At 34.2% G+C, this 13517-nt stretch overlaps 3 protein-coding genes across 4 annotated transcripts; 1 reads left to right on the top strand and 2 right to left on the bottom strand.

Moving 5' to 3' along the window:
• Positions 1-121: 121 nt before the first annotated feature.
• On the bottom strand, positions 122-2801 carry LOC105111345 (plant/protein). The gene is made up of 4 exons (XM_011006669.1): positions 2517-2801; positions 2264-2426; positions 1165-1333; positions 122-547 (listed from the first exon to the last, which is right to left on the bottom strand). The coding sequence occupies exons 1-4, from the start codon at positions 2727-2729 to the stop codon at positions 328-330; spliced, it is 765 nt and encodes a 254-aa protein (XP_011004971.1). The 5' UTR covers positions 2730-2801; the 3' UTR covers positions 122-327.
• Positions 2802-4112: 1311 nt separating this feature from the next.
• LOC105111361 (probable endoplasmic reticulum-Golgi intermediate compartment protein 3) lies at positions 4113-9558 on the top strand. The gene is made up of 6 exons (XM_011006686.1): positions 4113-4171; positions 5145-5196; positions 5662-5715; positions 5803-5895; positions 6296-6362; positions 9139-9558. Exons 1-6 carry the CDS (start codon positions 4113-4115, stop codon positions 9177-9179), a joined length of 366 nt encoding a protein of 121 aa, XP_011004988.1. The 3' UTR covers positions 9180-9558.
• Positions 9559-9893: 335 nt separating this feature from the next.
• Positions 9894-11690, bottom strand: LOC105111346 (uncharacterized). 2 transcript variants are annotated; one of them, XM_011006670.1, is made up of 4 exons: positions 11088-11690; positions 10995-11002; positions 10514-10598; positions 9894-10189 (listed from the first exon to the last, which is right to left on the bottom strand). In XM_011006670.1, exons 1-4 carry the CDS (start codon positions 11159-11161, stop codon positions 10048-10050), a joined length of 309 nt encoding a protein of 102 aa, XP_011004972.1. In that variant the 5' UTR covers positions 11162-11690; the 3' UTR covers positions 9894-10047. The 2 variants fall into 2 exon arrangements, 1 of the variants encoding a protein (XP_011004972.1); XR_839598.1 differs by lacking the exons at positions 9894-10189; positions 10995-11002 and having other exon boundaries at positions 10481-10603.
• Positions 11691-13517: the final 1827 nt, after the last annotated feature.

Genomic DNA, 13517 nt, shown 5'->3' with positions numbered 1-13517 from the left:
AGATCATAGGGTGGTAATTTATGGACTACGGTTGGGGTAATCCAAACATTCTACAGAAATCTTCCCACCCAAATTTGAGGTAAAATGGAGCAGATGATGCAACTCGATGGAGGTATGTTTGCATGGCAAATGTTTTGGAAGAAATTGACCAACACTGCAACAACTTCAAGTCATCAAATAATGGAAAGGCCCTGATATATAATTTAACCAGCTACTTCACTGCTAGATGTCGAATAAACTACAACGATTACACAGCTCTCCTCAGTGATCCTTGATCCTAACACAACTGTCACCACAGGCTTCCAAGGAGCCATTCTCTAAACAAGGCTAGTCAAACTGCTGCCTGAGCTGCATCTCTGTCTCGCTTTTCCAAGTAGCATGAGATGACTGGCCCTTCATCCTCTTACTCTTTTCCTTATCTTTGATAGCAGAACCTTTCTTCTTGGATTCTTTGCTTGTGTCATTAGGTGGGCGATCACCACAAACAGGACAGACCATTCCACTTGCACTGGAGAATGTCTTGGGTATTCCACATTGCAGGCACATCCTAGAACCAGGTTAAAGAACTTTAGAACAGAAGAAACTTAATCGCTATTGAAGATACTTTAAAAAAATCATCACAAGGCTATAAGAAAACAAGAAGAATCGAAGGCTTCTGGATTTTGTTTATTCTTCTGTCAGTACTAGTCAAAGTTCAAAATCCCTTAATTTTCCCCTGGCCATACAATGGCCCAGGAACCACTAGTCCTACTGTCTACAGCCAGAACTCCAAAACTCCACCTTAGGTGGGCAAATATCGAATGAGGTTTGGCAAACACATGCTGGAGATTATGCCAAGAGAAATGTAAAGGGTTTCAACCAGACAAAGAAAAGGAATTGGTGGACTACCTTATCAGGGAAAACACAAAAGGGAGGACAAGAAGAGTTTGTGACTGGAGGTCGGGGTATGTTTTAAGTTGGAGCACAAACACCAAATAATAGTTAACCAACGCAAACTAGTTTCTTTCAAGATAACAGTTGACCGCAACCAACAGGAATCCCCATTTATCACACATATCTAAATCATCAACATATACCCTCAGCTCGAGGTGATGCAACGGAGAGAACAAACTATAAAATCATGTCATAGCTTAAATACATGTTGCAAAAGATGTGAAGATATACCTCAGTAGCTCCGCAGCATCTTCTGCTGCAGGATTGGTAGCAGTTGAGATACGCTTTCCTCCCTCCTGAATAGTGCTTGGAACTGATGGTGAAAGCTCACCGGCCCCAACATCACTCCTTACTCGCTCACTAATTCCAACAAGTGCAGGTTTGGCCTCCACCACAGCTCCTACATTGTGCACAACACACATGAGAAAATTTTTGTCCTCCATATGGAACAACATCGACTCTGACCAAATAAATGGTTAGCCAAAATAAAAACTCATCATACTATTGGTGACAGATAAAAGTGTGAAATCAGATAAATTATTGATCAAGCAGATGCATGTAATAGCCTCACTGTGGTGAAAATGGAAGGCAAATTTAATCATGACTGAGGCATAATAGAATAACAGAGAGATCAATCTTAAACTTCTGGCATAATTTCACTGTAATATGATTTCAGTTATATCATATATGTGATTCTGTTATGGTGAGATTTGGTAATTGAGATGGTCATTGTGCTTTGACCCTCTTGACAGTTTACCTGCATAATTACATGGACGGCATAGATGGTTTCTAGCAATGAACGTGTGGTTCCATTAATGTGCAGGCTTGATAAAAGCTGATATAAGAGGCATGGAGTTGATTTCCCTTATTGACTCGAGGAAGCAAATCAAGCTTGTCTCTTTGAACACCATACAACATTAATTTAACAGCTATACTAAAATCAAGTTTCAAGCTCAAACATTTTTCATGGAACTATTTTGAAACTCCATTGGTAGCACACATCCTAACGAGATTCTCTGATAAACTAGCAGGCCTGTAATAAACGAAATCCTTGTCGCTACCGAATTGCAGCTTTTATGTTGACAATAAGTTTACAGACAAGCAACTACGAGATTGTCCCTTCATTCGGGGGCGACAGAGCACATTTTATAGCAATAAAACCCCATTGTTCTCTAGATCTAGATTGGTACGGTACCAAAAGGATAATCCTCCTCCATCCCTCTTTTCTTCTCACTATTGTGGTGAGAACATTTAGCTTACTAAGTGTGATAAGAAAGACAATAATACATGAAAACGACAAACATTTGAAATGGGAAAATTAGTAACTTACCAGAAGGCAAGTCTTTCTTCTTGTCCTTGCGTTGATTATAATTATTATTATTACTGTTCCTCTTCCATGTCCTTCGGTGCTTCCCTTGCTGTTGCTGATTATGGTCAGCTCCAACCCCATATTCTTCCACAGAATTACTAAGAAACTGGGGCGGCCCTGAAACCTCCAGAAAAAAGAAAACAAAAGAAACAAAACCCTAAATCTCACTTTCTTGAATTTATCTAGAAAATAAATTTTAAAAAATATAAACTACTTGGGAGAAAGCGTCTATAGCAGAGGGAAGGATGGAAGAAGAGGATGACGATCCATTGGCGGGTGCTTTGTATGAAGCCTTCCAACGGCTGCCTGAATGCCCTTCTTCTTCTTCTTCTTCTGAAAAATCCTGGTAATCTTCTTCCTCTTCAGTTGCTGCTGCCGCTTCTTCTTCTTCCGCAGAAGAATAACCTTGGATCAATGTCAAGCTCATCCTTTTCCCCTTTCTCTGACAAATTATATCGCTTCTTTCTTCCCTTTCCTCTATCTATGTGTTCCTCATTATTGCCGCTTTGTTTATGGTATTAAAATAACATATTAGCCCTTCTAGTTTATCAAAATAAACAAATTCATACCTATAGTATTAAAAATTAATAGGTTAATTCCTTAATCAGTGGCAGTCATGCTTGCTTAATTAATAGTATTTTGTTGAAAAATGTTTATCATTCAATACTATCCACTTTTCTTTTCTATTTCTTGAGAAAAAAATATTTTAATCTATAAATGAGTAAACAAAATATAATAATTAAATGTGTAATTTCTAAAAATACGAGTGCTAATTATATGTTTTAATTAACTCGGAAATTATGGGAAATATATATATATATATATATATATATATGTTATTGTGCATCATAATTGTTTAAGAATGGTAAGAAATTTCAAAAAAATAAAATAAAATAAAAAATACCTGTTCTCTTTGAGAGGAAAAGTTACTGTTTATTTAATTTTTTTTTAAGAAGAAAAATCATCTTCAAATTCACTAATCAATGAGTTTAGTTCTCGAAGGTGTAAATTAGTCAATCCAATAATTCAAGTGATTTGAAATTTAGAATTGAAAGAAAGCGGGTCCTCAATTTTTATAATAAATGGACAGTGGATTTCAAGAGTACAAGACAAATTACTTGGATTGACTGTTTGTCTGTGGCAACTTACCTTTCTTGGTAGGTGTAAGTCGAGGTTTTACGGTAAGAACCCTCCCTAGATAATCAAATCTCATTTTGGTTCTATTTTAGATTAACATTTCTGCTCTTGCAACCATATTTCATCCCTTGACAACATTTAGTAGGATTTGAAGCCCAATTCTCTCTAATGGCAAGTTTCAGTCACTTTACATGCCAAGCAACTTGTTGCTCATCAGTTTCATGCAGATTATTTCATTCAGTTAGGTGTGAAAATTACGCTGTATATTCATGCATGGTTCGAGAATTTTGGGAACACTTTTGATACTTATGGAATACAAGTTTGCATAATCAAAGGGCGAAAATCTGCCTCTTAACAACTGCTTCATCCGTTCCCAAGTCTTAATAGGTATTCTACCTTCGCACCTCCTAGTTTTCAATAGCCTATCCAACTAGACAAAGGCCTTGTGATTCAATATAAATCCTATAATCTTTACCATCCTTGAATCTAAAATTCCTATATGCTTATAAAATAGATCACATTCAGCTTACCAATTAAGGAACTCCTCTACTTCTATATCGCCACCAAAAGAAAAAATCTCAACCTTCATACAATAATTTTGATTATACCTATTATTTCCAGCAACATCACCTCGATCTTCTTCATTAGATGAGCACTCATTGTCATGCTGACCATGAGAATTTGCACGGACCGGTTTAAGGACAGGCTGGCCGAGAGCGTCATCCTTGTCATGTTACTCCTTTTCCTTGGTTCATATTTTTGTGTAACCCCAGTGCCTTAAGCCTGGTTGTAAGGTCATGAACTCTGTTATTGATGTCACCAAGCCCAGTTTGCATTCATCTCTTTAAAGCCATTGTTGCTACTGAATAGTGATTTAGTTGATCCCAAATAGTTTGCATCCCCTAATCAATGTCATTGAGATGGTTGTCACCTAATGCTCCACGATTCTCTTCACAATTTGTCATTGAATTGAATGTTGACATGTTCTGATATCACTTGATGCAGTGTATAGCGAAGATAAACCTAGGGTTCTAATTACATACAAAACTATGGAGAATTCTAGAGAAAATTGTCTAGTATTTTTATTGACATTTAAATAGTAGTCTTGATTCTCATAAAAAAAAATTAGACATTCCTGTTTATATTTGTTTATATTGGTACTAAAATTCTTTATAGAAAATGATTTCTAATTAAAATTTACCTAATTAATAGAATATATCTAGCACGAGGATTTTTAAATAGTAAAATACTAATTAAATTAAAAGTTCTAAACTAAGTAGAAAATAAATAATTAAAATTCAAAATTAATTAGGAAAATAACAAAAACAGGAACATAGTAATTTTATGCTTTAATATGGTCTATAGACTCATGGGATAATTATTCTACATCACTAAAATACTTCAGTTATGATTTACCTTTTTTCTTTCTTGTGGAATTTTGTAAAATAACCTTTCTCCTACACTTTTTTTCCTTGTATGAAATTTCAATTAGGTAATGTCACTGTCATGAAATGTTCTGTGTGTGTTTGAGTGACTGATAGCCTCACTTGTGTTGAAAATAGATACTTGTGATTTATGTTTTGTCAAGTCAAGTTTCTTTTCCATTTTGGATGTTTCCTGTTTGTTAATTTCATCTTCCCACCCCTTCCCTCACATTTGTTTTTGCGTTTTTGTCTTAATAGTTTTAATCTATTGCCTTGTTCAGGATACAATTGATGCATGACACACCAAATGGCGTGCAGGAGTTTTTCATCAAGGCTGGTACTGTTAATACCAATGCATTATTCTGACTCTACATGCTTGCACTGAGTCCTGTCCAATGTTAAAAGAATCAATGTTTTTGATTGGGAATTCCATCCAAAGTTGTGCATTCCTCTAGTTTTATTGCTTAAATCCAAGAATGTAAAGAATATCGCTTGAGAATTTTTCAGTTGTCTTCCACCTTTTCTGGTTAATTATGTTTTTTTGGTACCTTGTACCCATTAATTGTGAGGATTTCCAGACATTTTCTGTCTTTTTTGTTCATAGGCTATTAGCATACGAGAGCAATGCATTTTGACTGTTTATGGGAGATTACTGGATATATGTATAATATATATGTAATAGTTTTGAAGTTTGGATAACGTGAACAACCAGTTTTGCCTTTAGCAATGTCATGGTAGCATCATCATCTTAAATGTAGCTGGCAATGTTTCAATAGAATTACAGTTTTAACTTTGCAGGTGGTCCCTATAATATACACTGATATTCGAGGCCGCACTGTGCATTCAGATCAGGTATTACTAAAAATCTAAAGATCACGAATATGTTCCTTCTGGCTTATTCCTGTCATCATGTGCTGAAGTAGCATGGCTGTTTTGCAGTACTCTGTCACAGAGCATTTCAAGAAATCAGAATTGACACCCCTTGATTCTCTTCCTGGAGTTTACTTCTTCTATGACTTTTCTCCAATTAAGGTGTGTTCCTTCGTGCATATAATATGATCTTGTTGAGCATCTATCTGGAGTCTTTCATTATTATGTTGGTGCAGCAATTGTTACTATTGAAAAGCTTCCATGTTGTTGGCTGTTGTTATTTAAACCAATGTCGTTTGTTTTCACTGTTTATATGTTCCATATATTTTAACCATGCACAAAAATGAAGTTATTTTGTTGGATTTTAGAAAGTTCTTTAGGAACTTGTCCGGTGAATAAATATAATAGAAGTGCTTGGGGGAAAAAGTGGTAGAAAAAATAAAAAACAGTGATCTACTTGTTTCCAATCTTTTGATCGTCAGTACACAAAATGTTGCTGTAACAAGCAGCCACTTGGTGTTGCTTATCATTTGCTATCTATCGAACTTTTTGCATTTTGCAGGTGATATTCAAAGAGGAGCCCATTTCATTTTTACACTTCATGGCAAGTGTTTGTGCTATAATCGGGGGTAGTTTCTCCGTCCTTTGCTCTCCACAACCCCCTGCCCTTGAAAGCTTACAATTTCTTACCAGAGCATGCATGCATGTGCTGTTTAAACCTTATCTTGAAAATGTGCTCTTGTTATTCATCATTATAGTGTTTATTTTAGCGGCTTTGACATGACTCATTATGGTGTTAATTGTTAGCTTTGAATTGTGATAGGGCAGCGCTGTTCTTGACTTGACCTTTCTGGCAACTCTGGAACATCTTCAAACATGTATAGGTCTATTTAAATTCAGGTGAATCTTAGGAATATTCTGCATGGTAAATGCATTAGGCTTGCAATTTGTACCAACAGGCATAAGTAGTTACGCAACGGTTTTTTCCTTTGAAGGTGGCAACTCCACTAAAAATAAATAACAAGCGCAAAAGATTTACAGTGGTTTAGCAGTTGTCTGCACAAAAACTCAGTAATCCAAATTATTACAATCACTGATAGATTTGCCCCAGAAAATCTCTCAACCACATCTCACTTGTAAGCCCAAAATCCAATTACACCCTGAGAAAGTTCTCACAACAAAAATTACTCAAATTAAGGAGAAAAACAAAAATTCTACCAAAAAAAGGGTCCAAGAAAATCTCTCAAATATGGCTCAAAAGGCCACACCAAAATCACTTTTGAACTTGTGATTCTATCGTCGGTTTATAGAAGGAGCACAAACTTACTTGTACAATACTCAAAAAGGAAATCCTACACTTAGTAAAACAAATGCTATTTTAAACAAAGATTTTTTTTCGATAGGAAATCTTTAACCTATTAGGAATTTGATACATAGTTCCAAAAGAGGACTGGAAAATCAGGAGAGTTGAGTAACTTTTGAGCCACTCCCCTGGCTTCTGTTTTTGAATCTAAATTACCTCTTGAAATTTCCGGATTATACCTATGGTCTCCATGCTCTCGTACATTTTTCCCAGATAAAAGGTTATATGATGCTATAATGTTTGTAAGGTAACCATTTGTTGTACCTGATCATCATATAAATGCTTAACCACAAAAAAAAAAAAATATGTTTCATGTTAAGCATAAAAACTTGCCGATATAAAACAAAGTGAAGTAGGAACCAAGCAACAAAAACCAAAGAGAACCTAATCCCTGGAACCTCAATTTAATTTACCAATCATGCATGTGTAGATCTCGTTGTAGTAGAAGGCAACTACTTCTAAATAGGAAGGAAGACCCCGTAAGCTGTTGGAAAAGCTACTAAATATGAAATAGAATTATGAAAGTAAGTAGAGAAAGTGACTTGAATAATTACATAAAATTGAAAAAAAAAAGTTGATCTTATATTTCCTGTGACTTGAATAATTACATAAAATTGAAAAAAGAAAAGTTGATCTTATATTTCCTTCAATGTCCTAACTGGTCCTGGCAAGAATCGGATAAACTAGCTGTTGAAATTGCTGCTTTTGCTTCCCTAACCTTACTAGGGAATTGATGCCAAAGTCACCCTTTGCACCAGGGAAAACCATAAAGGGCTTTACTTTTGCTAAATTGTATTGTACACAGGATGGAAGAAATCATTAGTTTGTGCTTCTGCCAGAGAAGAAGTTGGTGGATCCTGAGATTCCCATTCCGGGTCTCTTTAGGGTTTTGGTCCAAAGTGATAGAGCCTAGTTAGTTAAGATTAGGAAAGTCATGTTCAATGCTTAAATTAGGAAACATGATGTTCTATTGTCATGGTTAAAATAACGGGAAATTGCTATTTCCGAAGCAGAAATCGTCGACTAATTGCACATTTGTGAGCGTCATTTGTCCACTTAAAATCACAGGAAATTGCATAATTTGTTGGCAACATGGATATTTTTTGTCCATTCTGTTATGTTTTTGCTCTGCCTGTCCTCCCTTTTGATCTTATTTCATTCCAGTCAATTTCGTTTACCAATGCTTCGAAGCATTCTTATATCTGCTTCAGCTCAATTTGCAATATGAGCGCTGGTAACTTGATTTATAGTGTTTACAGGGTTTCTTTTACAATTGAAACACTCAAAGTGTTTACAAATTAGAAACTGGAGAACTCTTATCACAACAATATTTTGTTATCACAGATTTAGTTTTAGGTTTGGAAATATTTTAGCGAACATGAAATTAGATATGGTTTTGTCCATTGTTAACCCATTCACTTGGCTGCCTTAGCTTCAGGTTCCAGATACATTACAGCTGTACGTTATGATTTGGATCAACAAGATGCAAAACATAACGTGGAAGTTCACAAGTAATGAAATTGCAAGCATCTCCGAAAGGAAAATTATGCAAATCTATGGAAAATATACTTGCAAAATACTAAATATGAGAAGTGTATTTTTGCATGTATGTCAATCAAAACAACCTCAACAAGCACCCCTAAGCACACTAAATCCTGAAATACCAATTCAACTAAGCCTGTTGTAGAGTAGTTGTACAAGTCAAGGTATCATATCTACACCAGAAATTATACCGTGAGCCTTGCATACATCAGACTTGTAACGCTGGTTTAACCTGCAATATGGCAGTAGTGAAGTTTGACATGGAAAACCAGTAATACCTAGCAGTAAATTATTTCAGGAACTTTTAACTTCTATTTCAGTATTTCTTTGTGGCCTAATTGAGAATTAGTTTACTCTATTTGCCTTCTTTTGTAATATATTATTTAACCTTCTACAAGAATGATAACGTGATATCATTGGATCTTATATTCTTCCTGCATAAGCATCTCTCTTTCTTCTTCTTTTTATTTGAAATGATTAATATAGTGTTACCCTTGTAGGTAATTTCACGATTGCGGGAATAATCGATTCCTACATATAACATGGTCAAAGAGGAATCAAGAAGGAAGTGGGAATTGGCAAATTTGGTTGATGTTGTCAGTGGCTATCTGTAACATTTTCAGGTTTTTTCTTTGTTCTAGATTTGTAATATATCTGCCAATCTGGTTGTTCACTCAAAAGTTGTCTTCTTGAGTCAAGGGAAGTTCTTTTTTTTTTTTTTTTTGCCTTCACAAACCTGATGTTTTAGGCTGTAAATGTTACACAATATGCATGCTAAGCCCAGAGCTGAAGGCAAAGAGCACACATTCAACTGCAGCTTAATTGATTGATGCTTGTTACACGTTTTAGATAGTTTGTACGACGTGAACACTGGATAGCTGAGACTTTCTTTTTGGTGGAATATCATAAAGCTCTCTCTCTCTCTCCCTCTCTCTCTAAGTGCTGCCGGCTAGTTTCATTCGGATTGCCAGAGGGGAGAGCTAAATTTGGAGCAAGACTGTGCACAAAAAAATATTATGGTATTTTATTCTTGTCCTTTATCAGGAGAATTCAGATGAGAACAGTCTACCATTTGTCATGCATTCACAAAGTGATGGGATTCACCAGCTCCCTCAATCGCTGTGGGAGGAGTTGCTCTTTCACAAAATTCATGCTTGTGAGTAAATGATCTATAGAAAAGAGTCGCAGATAAATTCACACTGAACTCTAGCATTCTTGACCAGTCATCCTTCAGAAAAATAGAAGCAACGAAGCATGTAGGAATGGCCAAAGTGCTCACAGATTTCAATTCTCATATAAAAGGTGTTCTAAATGGGAGAAAAAACACAGGCAGATCACACTGCTAAGGTTAGAAAAGGCTATGCATTTGCTGCTTAGAATGTACAGGAATCTTCAATTTAGTCCATAGCCTATATAGCTATTTCCAATCGAGTCTCAAAATAAAATAATTTATCAATTAGGTCCCCAATGTTGCACCCTCCATCAACTGAAATATGAGGTGAAGAGGATGCAGCCCCTGAAGCTCCCGCAGCACCAGTCAGAACTGCTAACCTGAGCATCATTTAAACAATTCATTATGGTATAAAGAAGAGCATAGCAATAGCTTACAATAAATGTCAGACCGTTTGTTTTTTTATTTTAAAAATATTTTTGACAAAAACACATTTTTTAATTATTTTTATGTTTTAAAATCATTTTAAAATACTGATGTAAAAAGTATTTTTAAAAAATAATGATAAAATATTATTTTAATATATTTTTAAAAAATTCATTTTAAAAAACAATCTTATTTTCAATCACCGGTCATCATGCTCCAGTTTGCTTCAAGATATTTAGAAAACAAAACCAAAAATCTGACAGCCATTCTGAGCATACCATGTCATCTCGGCTGAGCAACATATCCGGGAAACGCCATGGCAACCGCAGGAACTCCAAGACCACCAAGATGCTGACCACCAAATATGTCAACCACCGTAACAAAATGAATTATTTAGAGACCAATATACAGCATGTAGTCCTTGGCTTCCTTAAGAATATAAAGGACCGGACACACTATAACAGCTAATACTAAGCACAGGAGTATAGTTTAATTAATCAGGATTTAAGTTTGTTTTTTAGAGAGTATTAGTTAAGAGTATTATAAATTTTAAAATCATTAAAAATTTATATAATTATTAATTTTAAAATTTTAAAAAATTAATTAAGATAGTATGAGCTGACTTGATCACTTTTTATTATTTAAAAACAAAAAACAAAAAAGGATACCACACACACTGAAAAGAAGAGAAAGCAAAACCACATATCTGATATGAGAAAAAGCGCTAGGCTAAAGCATTGGCATGAGCGTCTCCCACACTTGCATAATGAAAATCAATGAAATTGTTCTTCTTCTTTGTTACCCTTTTAGAGGATAAAAAATGTGATCCAAAAAAAAAAGAAAAAATTGTACCTGGGTAAAAAGAAGGTTGTTCCAGGGAAGCTCTGATCACCATGCCCAACACCCACGTTCCTTGTGGCTCCCATAACCTGTGTCCCACCACATAGAAAAGATCATCTTCTGTTTCCCTGAATTTTTGGTGGAGAAGAGGCTTGAGAATCTACCAGGACATTGGGTTTCCTGTTGAGCAGGAGGCTGACTACGGTTTTGAGCAGGGATTCGCTGAAGACAGTGGAGCGGTGGAGTGGGAGAGGTTCTGTTGATTTGGTTGTGCTGCGGAGCTCCCTGACAATTCATCTGGCCTGACATAGCTACGATCCTTCCATGAGCGGTAGATTTCAAAGATGTAATAGAATTGACCACAGAAGGTGGCATTTTCATATTGCTCGAAGGCTTCCCTGCTGTCGGAGGAGTGACGGTATCATCAATATAAAGCTTGTCAATTGTAACAGAGTCAGCAATATTCCCCCCCCGCACCAATGCACTGTTTGACAGGAGTGCGAAGATTCTTGCTTGTGCTTGCACCATACATTTCCTTTTTTTACTTAAAGTAATGTCTTTGTATGAAGATCCCGAAGGACAAAAAGGAGGAGAAGCAGAAGTCAAGCTTGAATGTTTTCGGGTAATATGTGCCGGTACATGGGAAAAGTTTACCTTCAGATTTTCATGCAATGTGAACTCAAACTTGAATACAAATTTTTTTTTTACATATAAATCAAACAGATTTTTACTAACTAATCTCATAATATAAATTAATTATTTTAATTAAAAATTAAAACAAATATCTAAAATTAACTAAACATGATAAAAAATACTAATTACAATAAAAAAAATTCTAAAATCCATAAAAAATGATATGTTAACAAGCTATAAACCTGAAAAAAATAAGTAACGAGAGGGTTTAATATACATACACGAGGTAATACAACAATGATAAATGTATATACAAATATAACTTTAAGTTCTTGCAACAAAGGAACATCGTTCCATCAAAATTTAATTTTTTTTGCTATTTTTTTTATTTTTAGATTGTTTTGATGTACTGATCTCAAAAATAATTTTTAAAAAATAAAAAAAAATATCATTTTGATGCATTTCTAAGCGAAAAACACTTTGAACTATAAATGTTACCACAATCCCAAATAGACTCAATTTCTCAAATAGACCATAACAAGAATATTATAAGATAAGACTTATCAAAAAAATCAAAAAATCATGAGCATAACGCTCTGTACTATTAGATGATTAATCGCTACATGTTGGTAACTCTCCTGACCAACTAGAGTTTAGAGACGATGTGCATAAAAAATTAACATTATCCTGTTAGCGTGAATATTCTGACTAATATACCATATGTTCATATTATAATCATATAAACAAATTTATATCTCAAGGCTCAACTCATGACATCAATTTAATGAAGAACTATCAATTCAAAAGTACATAATGGTTCATATAAAATATTCAATTTCAATAAGTAATCATGTTTAATGATAACCAAGGAATAAATAACAATACAAGAATTACTAATAAGTATGATTAATTTCATATTAATAATTCAAATATTTATATTAATTCTCTAGTATATAAAAAATTATTTGTTCACCTAACTTAAAAGTAGAAATAACAAAAAGGCATATACCGAAGGTAATTCTACCGATGTCTTGCAGGTAGAACATCAGGAATATTTAAATACAAAATGAAACATGCTAAAAAACAATTAAAAAGGAATATACAATCTATTCAATAAACTTAACTTAGGGTATAACTCATAACCGTATATGTTTATGAACCAAACTCTTCCTTTTCCCCTTAAACCTAAAAATCAAACAGTTTTTCAAAATTTATTTCAAAAGGAAACAAAACATAAAACTTGATAATAATTCATCAAAAAACCTCAATTATTTGTCAAAACCAATATGAAAAACTAGAATTTTAACAAGTGATCGATCTAGATTTTTCTCATATTTTTAGGGGTTAAAATTATAATTTTTCCAAATTAGAGGACCAAAATAAAAATTTCATAAATTCATAACTATACTGAGATCTTGCCCATAACTCATTCTAAATTCTGTCCAGAATCTCAAATTTAGCTTCAAGAAAAAAAATCATAATTTCTTCAAAGTTCGAGGACTAAACTATAATATTCATAAATTGAGGGATTAAACTGCAATCTCATCATCTTTAATCATCTTTAACCTCAGGCTCAGATTTTTTCACAGATCACATATTAACCTACCAAAATATCTAGCTTAAATTTATTTTTTTATAAAATATAACTCAAAATCATCCTTGCCTAAATTTTTTCAAAAATCAACTAAATAAATCATTATCCATAACAATTAACCCATAATATTCTAATCAACTCATAATTCAAACACAAATTAAAATCTTCAAAACCCTAATCTTCAACAAATTCATAATTTTAATTAATACTAGCAA

This window comes from Populus euphratica, unplaced genomic scaffold (assembly GCF_000495115.2).
Source record: "Populus euphratica unplaced genomic scaffold, PopEup_1.0 scaffold533.1, whole genome shotgun sequence".
In the NCBI taxonomy this organism is placed as follows: domain Eukaryota; kingdom Viridiplantae; phylum Streptophyta; class Magnoliopsida; order Malpighiales; family Salicaceae; genus Populus; species Populus euphratica.
Note: the sequence above shows the minus strand (reverse complement) of the source record. Positions and strands in the feature narration are given on the sequence as shown.